The sequence below is a fragment of the Ahaetulla prasina genome, chromosome 6, assembly GCF_028640845.1.
Source record: "Ahaetulla prasina isolate Xishuangbanna chromosome 6, ASM2864084v1, whole genome shotgun sequence".
Lineage (NCBI taxonomy): Eukaryota > Metazoa > Chordata > Lepidosauria > Squamata > Colubridae > Ahaetulla > Ahaetulla prasina.
This window is the reverse complement of record NC_080544.1, coordinates 33660983-33679094: the sequence shown is the minus strand read 5'-3', so window position 1 is coordinate 33679094 and position 18112 is coordinate 33660983. Positions and strand designations below refer to the sequence as shown.

The following is an 18112-nucleotide window of genomic DNA, read 5'->3' as shown; positions in this document are numbered from 1 at the left end:
CAGCCATTTCAAAATACCTTCTGTATCATTTTCAGTGCCAGTCTCTCCAAAAATCTTCCATCGTTCCTTGGCTCTAGATAAGAAGATTTCATAGAGTTCTGCAAAACACAGCAAAATGTAGCCAAAAATCAAATTTATGATTTTGCAAATTGAACTGTATAATTTCCATTCCAGTATTAATTTACAGATTTTTTTTAAAAATCAGAACTTTTATAAATTGACTAGTGGCAGTCTCAGTTTATTGATTTAGGAACTTCTAACCTCAGTAATTAGATTCAAGCTCTACTCGCCAAAGGGTAAAAAGAGAATACAAAGTGACAAATACATGCTTTCATTACCATGAATATGCATATACGTACAGGCAATCATGTGATTGCCATTTGTGACCTCCTGCTTAACAACCCTAACTGGGACTGAAATTTCTATCCCTAAGCAAAGTGATGGTTAGGCGAAATGTCACCTGTTTGTACCACTTAGTGATGGCAGTTCCGGTAGTCCTAGTTGCAGTTGTTAGGCAACGACCCTACTGAGACTGGGTTGCACTACCCCATCTCAACCTAGGGGTTCTCCTCGACTCACATCTCCTGCCCAAAGAGCAGGTGGCAGGCATGACCAGGAGAGCTTTTGCATTGCTCCAGTTTGTACACCAGTTGTGATCTTTCCTGGACCATAACTCCCTGCGCTCAGTTATTCAAATCCTGGTCATTTTTCAGCTGGACTACTGGATTGGGGTGTACAGGAGGCTACCCTTGCCGTTCATTCAGAAGCTTTAGGTGGTACAAAGTGCAGCACTGAGAGCAGTCTTTGGGGCCCCTAGGATGGCCAGTGACGTAGAAAATGAGCAGACTGAAGGGGTCAAGTGTGTAATTTGGAGCTCTCTGCAACTGTAAGAGACCTACCATAAGTCGAGCCAATTTGCCTTGACTGTTACTAATTCTAATTCTAATAATACTAATGTAGAGAGCTAGCATGGACTAATGTTGTACTCATTGAAACAAACTTAATTCCTGGTTTCTTGCACCTGACACATATTACAACTCTGCCCTGCGAACTTCTGGTCTACTAGTCTGCTTACAAGTACAGTTCAAGGTATTGGTTATGACCGTTAAAGCCTAGGTCCAGGCTACCTGATGAACCATTTTGTCCTCCTATGATAAGCCTATCCTACCCATGCCAACAGAAAAGGTTGAACAATCCAAAACTAAATGGAATGATTGCTTCGCTTCTCATGATTTTGAAAGTAGATTTGTAGACCCTAAAATTGAATTTGTCTCCTTAGAAGTATTGTTACAGTGCTGATTCACATTCATTTTACAATCAACTACATTCAAATATTCTGTTCTCATTTATCATGTCAGATAACCCTCATTTCTTACACATTTGATTCTATTTCCTAACTGGAAAACTTTGCATCTATCTCCATTAAATATTATTCTGTTACTTCTAGTTCATCTTTCTGATCAGTCAAGAACATTTTGAATTTTGCTCTTGTGAGCTACAGTATTAACTTTACCATCAAGTTTTGTATTAACTGCAAATGTGATATATCTAAGTCATTAATAAAAATGAAGAGTAGAAAGCCCAGAATCTAATTCAATGGTACACCATTTGACACCTAATTAAAGTTTGATGAGAAACTGTTGATTATCATTGTTTGGCTCAAACAACCTGGTCATCACCTTTCTAGTCACTGAATCACAACTGCAGCTACTGAAAATAAGATCCCCCTCCCTCCCTCCCTCTTTCCCACTCACACCATTTAATGTCCTTTTAGTAGTTTCTTCCTTCTGGGGAAAATATGTCTACATTTACTTAATTACAATGATATTGATTAGGTCAGCAATATCATAAACCAGAAGTGGTGGGAGGGACCACTAATATAGAAAAACATTTGATAATCTATTCAGAAATTAACCATTCAAACTATAAAGAAAATTAGTTTGTTAAGGCTTTACAAATGAATTCACACTTCTATTAACCTTGCATTATTTCTAAGTTGTTTACAGCTAACATTTAAAATTTTATAGATTATTACTAGCTAAATATATATCATAAGAACTGTTAGTCACCACCACGTAAGTTTAACTTGTAGAATAGTTCAAAAACTCTGGGGTTTTTTTTTCATTCAGCCTTATTATCCTTAAAGAAAGGGCTTCAATTTAAGACAGGGATCTGAGTGCCGCATAATCGCATCATTTATAAGGGAAGCACTAGGTTACTGAAGTGTGACACCTAATAATACAATTATTCCTGGGTAAAATGCATACCATCATATACTCAAAACAACCAAGATATTGCAGAATATCACTTGAAGCTATTATATGTTTCAAACATACCAGGAGTGATATTCAATTCATTTCCTACAGCAAGACTCCAAACCCTTCCACGAACGCTTGGAGGTAATCCTTGCCACCATAATTCTCGCACACGCCTTGTAGAACGCCTATAATGACAGAGAAGTAAAAATAAGGTAAATGTAATTGTTTGAGCACTGCTAGAAATATCCTAGCATCATATACAGCAGTAAACTTTAGCTTCATATGAGAAGCCAGAGATGATCTATTGGAATTTACTAGTAGTGCTTCCTACGAGTATAATATTGCCTGATCTTATAAGACGGCACTGCTCTCTTAATATGTGATTTCTGAATTAAAAAATAGAATAGCAGATACAAGTGAAAGTAATTCTATGTTGTGATGAATTAAAAGTACAGCGGAGAACAGAAAGGAAAACACGCAGAAGTTTGCATCAATCTCGTTTTACCAAGTATTCTACACTTACATGCTCTCCCAATTAGGCAGAATTTCATTGACCCAAATCACCATAGCACTAGCAATATTCTCCTCTTGTTTGAAGCGTTCTTTCATTATTTTCTTCCTTCGGTGAGCTTCTTTAATTTCTATTAAATTCAGAATTTTAATTGCAATGTGACATCAAAAAGCCATGTTTAAAACATATATTAGATAATTAAAGGATACGGGTCTCTTAAATATAAATGCTTATAAAATATATATCTGCTGTGTAAAGCAGCTCATAGCAGAGATAATTCTGATTACAGGAATGAATGTATTTGGTACACTGTTGCAACCCTTTTTTCAACATCAGAAAAAGTAAACAGGTATGTGCAAAGTCTTTCATCTCCAGAAAAGGAACATTCTGAGGAATGTTATGGTTTTTTTCCCCCCTATTGGGCAGTCCCAAGAGTGGTGTCCAGCTATTTTCTAGAAGTAGATTTGGAACACTATAAATCACTTCGTTATTTTGGAATATTTGATGGGGAGGGAATAGCTCCATAACACCTGGAATGGTCAGGTGGCATGATCTGGAATAAAATGAGAACATTTCCAAGAATGTTACATTTCTAAGGATGAAGTGCTTTTACTCATATCTTACAATCACCATTTTGTGACTTTGAAAATCTACATAGTCATAGTAAATTCTGATGTCACTTTTTTACGCATCAAGACACAGAGTCTGGCAGATGTCAAGGAAAACTGCTATGGGCGCTGGTGTCCTTGGACAGCAATACTGCTTTTATTTAAAACAAATTTTCTTAGATTAGACTAGGATCTACTTCAGGAATGTCCAAACTTGGCCCCTTGAAGAGTGGTGGACTTCAACTCCCAAAATTCCCCAGCCAGCAACTTGCTCATATTTATAGCTCATGCTATCTGGGGAATTCTGGGAATTGAAGTCCACCACTCTTCAAGGGGCCAGGTTTGGACACCCCTGATCTACTTCATATTATGAGGCACTGTCCTAACAAAATAATTGTAAGTAAGTATAGGGATACAAAAGGAGAAAAAACATAGAAGAAGGATCTAATGATTTTAAAGAATGGGACAATTGCCATGGTCCCCATCCCTCATCCGTAACTTAATTTAGTATTTCTCCCAGCCATGATGTCAACAAACAAAAAAGGCAAAATCAAAATAAAATGCTGTTACTTGGTCTCTCAGAATCTTAAAAACGCCCTCAAAGGTACATTAAAAAATAATTTACAACTTTGTTTCTTGACCCATCAGAATAATACTATACTCAGAACCACAACTGTACTTAAATATAAAGATTGAAATTGAATAATCGCAATCTTGGAAACTTCCACCTGAAAATATGTGGCAATCAACAATAGTTTTTTTTTTAATTTGAATTTATATCCCGCCCTTCTCTGAAGACTCAGGGCGGCTTACATTGTGTTAAGCAATAGTCTTCATCCTATTTGTATATTTATATAAAAAGTCAACTTATTGCCCCCAACAATCTGGGTCCTCATTTTACCTACCTTATAAAGGATGGAAGGCTGAGTCAACCTTGGGCCTGGTGGGACTTGAACTTGCAGTAATTGTAAGCAGCTGTGTTAATAACAGACTGCTTAGTCTGTTGAGCCACCAGAGGCCCTTGTGTTGTTTTATGTTGTGTTTTACAATTGTTCAAATATTTGTGGTATTAAAGATAAGAATTCTCTGCATGATTAAATAAAGTATAATTTTCTACAGATCAAGCCCACTAAAATAAGGGATGGAATGAATCTGGTTTAGTAGCATACTTGGGACTGAAATACTCATTATAGGTGTTTAACATAATAGCATGTGCCAAATGTGCTATATTTTGTATGACGGTTTATGCTGCTTTCATGGAGCAAACATCTTGCTGCTAGAAAGAATCATTCATTCATTCATTCATTCATTCATGTATTCATTTAATTTCTATAGTTTCTCCATTTCAGCCAAATGAGTTTAAGCGGTTCTGGGAAGCATGTATAATAAACAATTTCTTTCATATATATAAAGATGTGTGTGTGTGTGTGTGTGTTTTAATTAGCACTTTTGGTTTGTCATCAAAGATGATCAGTTTGACAGAGAGTCAAAGATCAAATCATAATTTAACACTTACTTTTATAATACCAGTATATCAAACAAACATTTCAGGTATATAAATAATGCACACTGTGCAAAAGATATAAATATGGTCCATTCATGGAAGGAGATGTCTATTTTTTGGCTAGGATCTATTGAATGCTATTCTGAGAAAGATTACTGTGGAAAGAAAAATGGGGACTTCTTCATGTCCATATTCATACACTGCATAATTTATTTTTCAATTTGTGTGTGTGTGTGTGTGTGTGTGTGTGTGTGTGTGTGCATGTGTATAAATTTATAAAAGTCATGTTACAAATTCTCCAAGGATAATCTGCAAATAGATATGATTTATCTAGTTATTTGTGTGACCTTAGACTAGCCCAACTCACCACGCAGGGTTGTCATTGTGGGGAAAAGAGGAGGAAGAAGGTGTACTAGATATGTTTGCTGTCTTGAGTTATTTGTAAAAATAATAAAGGCAGGATGCAAATAAATAATGATATATTGTGTCTATGTATGCACATGTGAGAAAACACAAGTTTTAAAAAGCTTTACCTATAATTTAGTTTATGAATGTTTATACTCACTAATGAGTAATTATTATTCAAGTTTTAGATTAAATATGAAACAATCAATCATGAAAATTAAATTTTCTGGTTTATAAATTTTCCTTTGTAGCATACACATGGTTTTGAACTAGTAAAAATATCCTTTAAGACTTGGAAGAATGCTGTTTTAACTTTATCTGAAGAATATAAACAGGAGAGTGCCTCTGTAACAAGCCAGTTTTTATAGTTTGGTTAAATCTGATAAATTACATAATGGACTAAATATATTAGATCAGACATACCTCTCTTTTTTGCTTCTGCCACCATTTCATCGTATTCTTGTCTGTGACGTAAAGCCTCCTCTGTAGATTTTGCAGGAAGGTTCCTGAAAAGAATTTTAAGCACTGTATATAGATTAATCAAATAAAAGTTTTGTTAAATGTTCCATACGTTTAAAAAATGGAATGCTTGAAGTGGTATATTTTCCACACAGATCCTTTCTTTTACAGATTATCACAAATAATTTACATAAGAACATATAACTAATATATGTTAGGAGCAAGTCTAATTAAAAATAATGGAACAAATTATAATCTGAACTAAATAGTTTTACGATAAAACAGTTCAGTTTCTAGATTCAGTGCAAGGTGCCCATCAAACCAATTTGTTCTCTGACAAATTTGGACCAAGAATATTTGAAGGATAATCTGAAATAATATCGGATTATTATTGCTCTATCTGAAAGAAACCTAAAATTACTGAATTAGAGTGCTGAAAATTGTTTAAAGTATAAACATATCCCATCATCGTTTCTGAGGAGAACATGGGAAAAATATACCAATGCAAGTATGTGCTGAAATAAGGCCAAAAAGATAATGGTTCCATGAAACCCAAAGGAATAGACCTCCTGAGATATAATATAATTAGTCTCCAGTGTACTATGCAACGTCACTGTTTTCATTATTCAACTGTTCATCTATATTTGAGAAATGTGCCTATTCCAAAGCATTAAAAAAAATAGGCCATACCTCTTCCACACAAACTTTATATATCTATTCTGACATCCTTCTCTCCTTCCTTGCTATAAAATAATTCACTACCCAAGCCCTGCAGCTCCAATAAGTTGCTTTTCATCTAACTCCTACTCCAATCACTCAAATAATTGACTCCTTCCCTGAAGTCATAATATCCTCCCAAACCAAACTTAAAAGAAACGTTCAAGGATTTTAGAAAGTGTTTTGTTGCTACTCTAATTAGCGATAGGAATGATTTGAGAAAAAAGCTGATTAGAGGATAAAAAAATGCTCAGTACAAGAGGAGATGTGACAGCATTACATATGTGGACAAGTAGTACTTGCGTCATGCAAATAAGACAGCTGCAAATTTGCATGCTCTGGTCCCTAAAAAAATCTTTCCAAGTATGTTACCCTCATTAATGCGAAACAGCAAAGTATAAATCACCCGTCTATTTCTACTCTTACTAGCAGCTTCATGCTTCACTAAGTGTTATTCTATAAACGTTTCATTGTTTACTTCCTTATCAACCCAAGTAGTATAACCTTCACACTTGACTTTAGCCAAAAGGACTCTTGATATATGCAAAATATCAAACACTCTGAATCCTTAACATATAGACCTTCAACATGTAAATCTTCTAAATAAATTAAAAATAAACAAGCAACAAGTTACTTCACCAAATCAGATTGAATTATCAACCCCATGCACCCTAATTATTTTAAAGTGATAAAAAAGCCGGTTCTATTATTTAATCTTAGTATTATATTTCAAAGCTTTGCTTCAAAATCAGAGTTCCAAAGAAAGCATTTACCAGTTGCTTTAGAAACAGGATTATTCTCAACAGCATGGTCAATTGTACAAAGTACAGTTCCTCAGATATATGCTAACATTAAAGCCTAAATTCTTATGTGATAAAGTTGTACCCACTTAATTTTTAAATGGTTTAAGTTTAAAAGTAAAGCAGTATCAGATTTTACTTAAACCGACTATAGATTAGAACATGATGGTTAGCTAAAAAGTTTTTTTTCAATTGATACTTATTAAAGTTAAGATACTTTTTTGCAGTTCCTACTAAGATAGGTTTTAGTTTTCCTAACGTGAACTATGGAATGGCTTTATTGTATGTATATATGTATGCATGTATGTAATTATTCCCACTGCATATACCTTTATATTATATTCATAAAAAAACAAGTTTTATTATTTTTGGAAAGGGCAGGCACTGTGTGCTACAATCCAAGTATAATATACCTGAGTATCTACCTCAGCTTACTTTTTGATCTGACAATGAAACACTTGTAAAAAGAATCCACAGGGACTTACGATGGTCGATCCTCCAGAATAAGAGCAGTGGTTGAAAGTGGCTCAAATTCAAAATGTCTACGCCTTGTTGCTTGGGGTGGTTTACACAATTTTCCTATCCGTGCTTCATATTCCTAAACAAAATTAAATAATATACTTTTACAGATTTGTAAATATAATAACCTGCACAGTTCATATTCTACTCCCTATCTATGGAGATCAAGTGATTTAAAGTTATGTCAGGTTCGTTTTAGATAAACAGTGTTTGCCACAAAGCAGGGCTAATTTAAGATTAAAAGAGAAACATTGCATCAGTGTCACAGAAAAATGTAGTTTCTGACACTCACAACCTACAACAATATTATACAAGCTGAAAGTTACAAGCAAAGAGAAGGAAAGACACCAGGGAAATAATACTTTCCTAGTTCAAATAAAATAAGAGTACAAGGACCTTGGATTCACACGCACACCACTTCCTCCTCCAGCTTCACTGAAGATGGAATGAGAATCTTTTCCTTCCATTTTAAAGCAATTGGACTGAAATATAATATCTGATCTTAAATTCTGATTAAACAAGATAACAATCAAGCTGCATGCCAGAACAGCATTACTAGAAAATGCTACACCATAAACAATGGTCCACCAAAAAGGTCTTCTGAATATGCTTATGTTGCTACAGGTAGTTGTTGACTTACAACCGTTTAACTACAGTTCAAAGTTACCATGGCCTAGGAAAACTTAAGACCCATCCTTGAAGTTACGGCTCTTGTGCTACCCCCTATGGTCACATGATTGCAATTTGGACACTTCGTGTGTCCAAGCCAGCTCACATTTATGACAGCTGCAGTGCCTTGTGGTCATGTGATTGCAACCTTCTCAACTGGCTTCTGACAAGAACAGTCAAGTGAGGAAGCTGGATTTATTTAACCACCACCTGAGTCGCTTAACAACTGTTGTAAAAGTGGTTTTAGAATCAACTCCGGTCACATAATGAGACTTAACAACTGCATTGCTTAGTGACCAAAATTCCAGTCCAATTGTGGTAATAAGTCAAAGACTGCCTGTATCTCTTCTACATTTTGTTTGACATGATACTTCAGTCTAAAATAAACACAGGTAGTGCTCAACTTATAAACAGTTCATTTAGCGACCAAAGTTACAATGGCACTGAAAAATGTGACTTACGACCATTTTTCACTGTTATGACCTTGCAGCATCCCCATGATCATGTGATCAAAATTCAGAGGCTTGGCAACTGGTTTATACTTATGACCGTTGCTGTGTCCCGAAGTCATGTGATCCCCCTTTGTGACCTTCTGACAAGCAAAGTCAATTGGGAAGCCAGATTCACTTAACAGCCGGGTTACTAACTTATCAACTGCGGTGATTCACTTAACAACTGTAGCAAGAAAGATCATAAAACGGAGCAAAACTCACTTAACAACTGTCTCGCTTAGCAACAGAAATTTTGGGCTCAACTGTGGTCGTAAATCGAGGACTACCTGTTCTTGTTTTATAATTTATGTATATCAGCCATGAAAAATATCATTACTTATACTTATCTGGTGGAATCAGCAATTTCTTTTTACTAAGCAAGTTTGAACTGACCCTTACACAACACTGTTTGACTAATACATTTCAAATCTTTATTAATATCCTAAAATTTTTTATCTTAAATAATTGTCAATGGAAGTCCAAATTATTGCACCTCCCCCCAATTCTGAATTTAAATTTATTTCCACCTCATGGGTCCACTGGGAAGAATCAGTAGCTTAGATCAGGGGTCTCCAACCTTGGCAACTTTAAGCCTGGCGGACTTCAACTCCCAGAATTCCCCAGCCAGCTTTGCTGGGAGTTGAAGTCCACCAGGCTTAAAGTTGCCAAGGTTGGAGACCCCTGGCTTAGATAACGGACATAGAATATACACAGATACACTTCAAAGAACAAATCAGCAGAAGCAGTACAGTTGTGCAAATGGTGCAACAAAATGCAACAGAAAAGGTGTCAGTGAACACACAGATGCAAAGGTTTTCATGCTTTATTAGCAGGCAGCACACTCAAAAGAATACTCAAAACATGTTGTGCTAATGTACTGTAGTTCTTCAGCTTCTTGCACAGATTTTATTTGCTTGTCCTGTTAAAACTTATGTATTAACCTAGGATACAGACTGAAAGTGAAATAATAAAATAATTACCCAGGTGTTGTCTATTAGTACTTTTATACCAGCCTTCAAAATTTAAGGATTAGAAAACTGTTCTTCAAAAGAACATAAAAATATGAATGCTGAAATTATTAAACTACTGAATTCTGTACCAATGCAAATGTTATGCTGTACAGTGAAACCACTGATGATTTATATCTTTTAATAAACGAATCAATGTTTAAATAGAATTTTAAGGACAGCTAAGGTAAATAACAATTTATTGATTAAAAAACTGAAACTCAATTAAAAATGTAGTTTGGGCACTGTGGGATCAAAGGAAGGAAAAAAAATTTAAAGCCTAAGTTACTTATGTAGACTTTGGTACATGTGACAAAATGAAAAACAATCCACTATATGCTTTGTAATAAAATAGTGCTGCATATTTTAGATAAAATAATGCTTTAAACTAATATTGTTATCTCATGACTTCTTTTAACTGTAACACCTGCTAAAAACAGACTAAGTAATGTTCACAAACTTCAGTTATATACGCAGCACAGTCTCAGGGAATTCAAATATATGAACCAAGAGGAAAAATATACAATATTGCTCCAGACTGTGATATATTGATTTTCTTATATGGCATTTTGTTTTCAAGAAGAAAAATCAAGCAGTTCCAAAGCAATGGTTGCACTCATACATTGTATAATCCAGTTTTAAATGATAATTTTCCAGAAGAAGCTGCAGAAGCTAGTAATTATACAGATTATACTACAGTGTACACCATCATTTTCAAACCACAGTGGCTAAGAGTGCATAGTACATGAATCCAAACCAAGGAAACCACAGGTAAATAAACTTGGTCCTTTATATAAATCAAGTCTATGACTAATACAAGATGATAGAGCAGTAAAGAGCTCCCAATCTGAAGGTGAAGCAATATAAATGCATAAAAGGACCTGCTGGGAATACATTAAAGCAGCTGCAGCTTTATCTGGGTTTGCACAACCTCCCTCTACAACTCATCTAGAATCCCCAGAAAATGTTATGGGTACCCACCTATACTCCAAATCATGTTTTGCCCTTTGAATTCAGATTGCTGCACATTTGGTAAACTGTCTTAAACATTTCTAAGAACTAATAAGTCTGTATTAAAATAATAAAACTAATCCACATTATATTCCTTAAATTCTGTTGCATTATGTCAGTCAGATATTTGAAATGTGGTTGATTGCTCAACTGTCCATGGAGATGCTATAAGCAGGATGGGAAGTCATCCATTTCCTGAAGGTACTTAGTCGGCAAGATACGCTGCAGAGAATCATGTTTGCACATCACAGCTGAACCTTTGCTACAGCTTTTAATTTGTACACTGTAAGCATTTCAGGTCATATGCTTCGTGTCTACCGCAACGGGGGAAATGCCAAGGGTAACAGCTGCACAGCCTCAGCAAGCACCATTGCTGTAGATATGTAGCAGCATCTAAGGTTCTCCTAATTCCACTGAGATTTACTTAGTTTGGATTTTTTGCTCAAAGAAACTTGGCAATCTGTTTCCTCCCACTGCCTTTTCTACTTGGGCAGAAAACTATACTATAAGTATTCAGGCAGGAAATATTTTGTTTTTTTAATCTCTGTATGTCTTTTATGCTCTTAGAATTCTTAAAGTTGTTAGTCCTTAAACAGACATATTGGATTCCTTAGATTAAAAAAAACCCTCTATTTTTATGATCCTGTAATCCCTTAATTGGGGTAGAGTTGACTGGATGAAGCTGAGCGTTTACTGGCCGGGTACCCTTCCTGATGCCACATGGAGTTCACAGCAGATATCTTTTCTTTGTTCCCTAGAAGAGAAATATCTGCCGCTACCTAGGATTGAACTCTCAACCTTCCGAATGGGAGGCTAGTGGTCTTCACTACTAAGCCGCCACATCGCTCAACTGGATTTCTTATATCAGGGGTGTCAAAACTCAAGGCCGGTGGGACAGATCCGACCCACGGGGTGCTTACATCTGGCCTGCGGGGCCACCTTGAAAACAGCGAAGGTTCGGCCCACAATGCCTCTGCCAGCAAAAATAGAGCCCCGGGGCTCTGTTTTCACTGGCAGAAGGATAGCAAAACAAACTAAAACCAAAACAAAACAAAAGATGAAATATTTCCCCTTTTGCATTTGAGCATCCAAGACAGGAAAGGAGAAAGGAAAAGAGGAAAGATAAAGAAAAAAGAAGGGAAGATGGGAAGAGAGCAAGGAAGGAAAAAGAAAGGAAAGAAGGAAGGAAGGATCCCCCAATCCTGCCTGGGCCATCACAGGTGCCCCCGACATAAGTGATGTCAAGCTGGCCACGCCCCCTGTCCACGCCTCCTCCCAGGACAAACACAATCCTGATGCAGCCCTCAATGAAATTGAGTTTGACAGCCCTGCCATAGGAAATAGACAGTTTGCTAATTCTGCCTTGTTTCATCAAAAGCTTTTCTTCTATCCATTACCTGCTGAAAACAGACATGTTCAGGAGAACTGACAGAAGTCCGAAAGTTTTTGTTATGTAAACCATTAAAAAATACAGTTTAGAAGAATTCTGAGTCACATACTAATCCAATTTCTTCCACCACAGATCCCATTCTGTATGATGCTTTCTTGAAAAACTGAAACTTGAGTTCGAATTCAAATGAGGAATTCTAAATTTATTAAGTATTCTATTTAATATACCAAATCACGATATGCCATTCTTCCCAGAGAAGAACACAAGGAAATTTCTGTCTGGACTTAAATGAATAATCAAAACCAAAATCAGGCCTTCCTAAAAACGAGGCGTTTAATTTCAAAATTTGCACTTCAGAGAGAAAATGCTGGCATTAGCAAAGAGACTTTGGTGGATATTAAACAGGAAGCCTCATAAAAAAAAATAATCAGAACAAAAGCAGGCTGCATTGCCGTGGATATGGCAACATACCTCTAAAAAGAGGAAGTAAAGATAACTAAATGGAGTAACAAAGCAATCAACATGTCTCTTTTTTTTTGTAAACAATAGAATGTTTCAGATTCATTGAGGTCTTCAGATAGTGCAGGCACATCTTTCCTTGCAATGTGCATGCAAAATAACTTTATTCCTTTGAATCCAAAGCAATAAGCAGTCCTAAGAAGAAGCATCTGATTTAAACCATCTGATAAAAGAGAGATGCCCTCAAGTCAAATTCAATTCTTGGCAGCTACACAGCGTATGTATAAAAAAGTTTGTCATCTTCTGGTTTTGTTTTGTTTTTAGCTTTCCAATCTAATCTACACTCTATGACCTCTCCATAGTCTTCAATTCAAGTCAGGCATCTTATAAAGATGTTTTTTTTTAAAAAAATCCCAAGTATTAGGACCCCAACTAAATGCCATCTTCACCCCACAAATGCCATCTTGTTACCAGGATTATTATTTTGGCTTCACGGAGTCACAAAATACGAAAAGCCACTCAAATATATACAGGATTGAAAAATCAGCTCAAACAGAGGCAAAGCAGAGAGTGAGAAAAGGAAAATATCATGGCAAACCTGAGCTCTCTTCCCTTTGTAAATATATGTTGAACTCGACCCAATTTATTTCTAATTCTGATATATATTAAATGGAATAGAATACATAATCTTTTTCTCAAACACAATGTGGTGCCAGTAACTCTTACATAATGGGAGGGACAAAAGATATCAAACAACAGTTGAGAAAATCTAAACACTGAATTCACTGAGAATTCAAAACAAAACTCCTCAATAGGCTAGACTGGTGTGTGGTTTAATATGGATATATCATTGGTTCAGGTTTTCTTAGGCCTCACAGCCGGGAGAACTTGACTTGACTTTTTTCAGTGCTACATGACAGACATGATTAATAGTCTTTCCCTGAATTAGGTTTCTATTCCGCCTAACCTTCCCTGAGTTAGATGCATAGTTTTGCTCTCCCTGATTTGGACCCCTTTTTAAGAACTCTTTCTACAACCCCTTTCTTCGTGCTCTCTCTCTCTTGAAGAACTCCTGGTGTGGTGTCTTTTATTTGGCTTCTTTCGTCCTTGCGAGGACCCACTAAATTGTCTCAGCGAGGGCTGAGACCCGTTCCTGCGGGAACCCAGGACAACATCAACAGGGAACCTTGGACTACAAATAAGTGTTGCAGACCAACAGCAACAGTTTAAGACATTAATAATATTTTAAGACACTAGTAAAAATTAAGACAGTAGGAAAATTTTGCTTAATTTGCTGCCTAACTGCCTCTGAAGAGGGCAGGATCAGGTTTCTAAATAAAAAGCTAAGTCTAGTTATTCACAATCCCATTTGCCATCACATCCCCAACTGTGATGTGTGCATCACAGTTATTAGTTGTCACTCATTCTTTGTAATTAAAGGATTTATTTTGTAATTAGTTACTGTATGATTTTTTAAACAAATAAACCACTTTCTTCTGAACCTCTGAACCTTACGGAGGGAACAATTATAGAGCTGAGCTGGAAGGAGTAAACAGTTTATATAGGAGTATTTTGTATGAGCCCAGGTGATCAAAGAAACAACTATTCTTTTAGCATTTTTCTTCAAATTACAAGAATATAACTGAAGCCTTTAACAAGTTCAAGTCTAACATTCTTTTTTTTAACAACTCGTTTAAATTTGTTGCTGGAAGATTTCAACACTCAATTGTATTTAAAGTAACAACTTTCATAAAGCAATGAGATATTAAAGCTACTGAAAATGTCTATACATTTACACCAACAAAATAAGTTGGCCAAATGTATTATGCAGCACAATCAACTGAATATAAATGAAATTTATATATTAAATTTCAATTGAACAGTAAAATTATGTAAACTTAAAGAAAAACAAGGCAGTTAATATCAATATTTAATATTAAACAAAAGCAGTTAATATAATTCCCCCCTTTTTGTTAATGGCATTTAATGACTTGATGTGTTAGTACTGTTCACTCATACTACAATTATGTAATGTACCTTGTATTTCAATGAATGCTACGAAGATCCTAAATGGCATAGAATGTGAAAGAAAAATATTAAATTTCATACCCCAGTGTTTAATAGACTGAGTGTAGATACTGATGCAACAGAGCCAGAACTTCCTTCCTAATGAGAAAAACAGAAGTAGATCCTTAGAGAAACATTTGACAATCATTAACATACAGCATTACGCATGCAAATTTTAGCTTTTCTTTTATAACCTAGATACTGGTAAAGAAGATTAATGGCTCAAATTTTAGTCAAAAAAGCAACTGAACTCTAACACTGACAATTGTTATAAAAAGTTATAGATGATTCAAGAGTTTATGCAAAGAGACATATATGCCGAAGAAGAGCCATACTATACTAGAATTCTAAGTTCTAGTTAGATATAGAGCAGGGGGGTCAAACTCGTGTCGTCACGGCGTTGTCACATGACGTATTGGGACTTTTTTTCCTTCGCTAAACCGGGCGGGGGTGGGGCCAGCATGTGACGCAACGGGCCGCAAGTGACACCCTGATAAAGAGTTTTATCTTTGAATGCTGAAGATTTACCAAACCCAACTATTATCTTTAATTCTTTCAGGGATTTGGCATTTGCTACTGCATAGCTAAACCTTTCTTGTTTAATTTAGGAGTCAGTAAGATTTATGTTTTTTTTAAAAAAATAAATTTGACAGGTTTAAATTTAAATTTGACAGTGTCTTACAATTTCGAAAATTTCAATTACTTCAAAATGTAGGAAAAACATTCACAGGCAGTCTCAAAGTTATCTGGCATTTGGTCATGTAGCTCTCCCATTTTCATTCTCCGAAACTGAAAATCCATTCTAGTCTAAAATAACAGCCAACTGCCATTGTTAAAAAGTCTCTTATCATTAATTACCTTTATTTCCCATATCACAGGCTCTACCAAAATGATTTTCTGTAAGTCACAAATATTTAATTATGTAGAGAAGTTCAGCAGGGATACATAACTGAAATGTCATTTCACAGTCTTTTTTTTTTAACCCTTATTGAATTTAAAAGTTCACTCTAAAATATTTACATTTGTTAAATCTATTTTAGATTTATAATTGAAGATTTATAACTGAAATTTGAGAATTGAAAAGAAAGAGGCCTTCTCAGCTACAGTGCCCTCATTTACAAAATATCTCCTCAAAGAAAGTGTCTGGAACCACCAGTTATCTGTTTGTGCCATCTTCCGTCTCCCAACCATTTTATACATGCACACTTGCATTTTATGGAAAAATTCAAACTGTTCTCCTATTTCCTGTGTTACTGGTTGGTTTGGTTTTGTGCGGGACATTTTTTGGGGGGTTAATGAGTAGATAAAATGTACATTAAATATCTATTAAGTAATTATTAAATTGCTTTAGTGGTATGATTAATTTATGCAGAGTTCATCATGGAAGAGACATAACAAACTGTTTAAATTGCCAAACTTGTATGTGATGCGGCAGGATAGATATATTGATATGCTGATAATGGACGGAAATACTGTAAACCTTGCCAGTCTGGTGCGAGGAGGTATGAGCCACAATTTTTATTTATTTAAAATATTTTTTCTAACTCCCCATCTTCTAACCACCTCTAGTTAATGACTCTCCCTCCTGTGGACAGCCCTTTCCAATCAAAATGCTGACATATTTCTAGACGTCACAAGAAGCCAACAATTTTTTTTACTTCTTGGAAACTGAGAAATAATCCCAAAAATCCTAGACGACCGGTTGAACTGAGATACCTGTCATAAAAAAACCCGTTAAACTCCAAGTAAAAACTCTGAAGAAAACTTAATAGCAAATAGCCACTTTTATGGATTATTTGCTCATAGCTTTGAAAGCCCATCATGTGGAACTAAGCATTTCTTCTGTACTGCATCAATATATTTGCAAATTAGGAAAAAAGCTTCGCTTATTTATAAGTAACATTACTGCACAAAATCCCTTTTGGTAGTAAAAATAACCTGACCAAAATATACTTATTGACTCCAATTTAACTGAGGTAATTTAAAATCCAGAACCTGGGTATACAAAAGACAGATTTTATTTTACATTGTTTTCCATGGACCGCCACAGTGACCTTAATACACTGGTTTTGAAAATGTCTTGATTTCAGAAATGATTGGCCATGAACCTAGAAAGTTAATCTCAAAAACCTTGAGCCCCCAAATTAGATTATACTGCCCCATGTTAGAACACTTCTCAGCTATTCTAACATTACTTTCCCAAAATTAAGCAAAAAAACCTGTTTAAACATCATCAAAAAAATTGAACTGTATACAGTGTATTAAGAGAAATAAAAGTGTGACAAAGGAGACAAGTAGACATATTTAAAAGGGAAGCAGAAAAGCTGATATCAGGGATTTTCAGTTTCACCCACTCAAGAAGAATTTAGAAGCTCTGGAAAATATACCATATTGATTGTAATTCTAGGGCCCCTTTAAAAAAAGAAAGTTTTCTTTTCAATCATGCTTCAGTGCTCAGAGGTGACTTGTATTTTAATGCAGTTAATACGTACCTATGGAATGTTTGCTTCCTTTCTATAGGAGAGATTAGAAGAAATGATTGGATGAAAATATCTCTGTTCTGGCATAAAAGACCTTCACTGCTAGATTAAAAAAGAACATTTGCGGACGATTATAAGCAAACATGAGCTTAAATGGACTCCAGAGGATGGTAGAGGACAGGAAGGCCTGGAGGAACATTGTCCATGGGGTTGAGATGGATCGGACACGACTTCACAACTAACAACAACAATAACAAATAAGCAAACAATTCTGTTGTTTATGTTCTTGCTAATAGTAACCAGAAGAGATGATAGATCAGAGATATCAAGCCAAAGCACTTCATTTCGATCCTAAGACTTTTCCAAACAACTTTTGTAATATCAAGAGTTAGCAGAAAGGGAGGGAGAGAGAGTTAGAAACACCTCTTCCCAGCAGGAATAACCTTACCTTCTACCCCACCCACTTTCACATAGACCGATACTTCCTGACTCATGCAAAAAGCTTGAGTCTGGGGATTTTTCTTTTCCTTCAGAGCAACTGCCATATTGAGGCTTGCCCATTTCTAACACAGAACAGGCAAGAAGAAAAATATGGAACAAAGCTTTACTGTTAAAGAAGAAAGCCTCAAGTTTGCTGATGATCACAAAACTATTTTTGCAACTGTTTGGATTCTGCCCATTATCCTGATGCAACGTGATCAAAAACTGCCCTATTAGCACTACTGAGTTGCTAGCTTCATTGGTAACTGATATGCAT

General features: G+C 35.6%; 1 protein-coding gene across 3 annotated transcripts in view; it reads right to left on the bottom strand.

Moving 5' to 3' along the window:
- Positions 1 to 18112, bottom strand: part of TBC1D12 (TBC1 domain family member 12) — a 56603-nt gene that overhangs the window by 15880 nt on the left and 22611 nt on the right. Inside the window, exons 3-9 of one of the 3 annotated variants that reach the window (XM_058189461.1) lie at positions 15734 to 15772; positions 14918 to 14974; positions 7748 to 7860; positions 5710 to 5792; positions 2782 to 2899; positions 2337 to 2443; positions 18 to 98 (exon numbers count right to left, since the gene is read on the bottom strand). In XM_058189461.1, coding sequence (XP_058045444.1) covers positions 18 to 98; positions 2337 to 2443; positions 2782 to 2899; positions 5710 to 5792; positions 7748 to 7860; positions 14918 to 14974; positions 15734 to 15772 — 598 coding nt within the window. The remainder of the gene's footprint in view (positions 1 to 17; positions 99 to 2336; positions 2444 to 2781; positions 2900 to 5709; positions 5793 to 7747; positions 7861 to 14917; positions 14975 to 15733; positions 15773 to 18112) is intronic. The other 2 variants (XM_058189462.1, XM_058189463.1) reach the window with 2 other exon arrangements.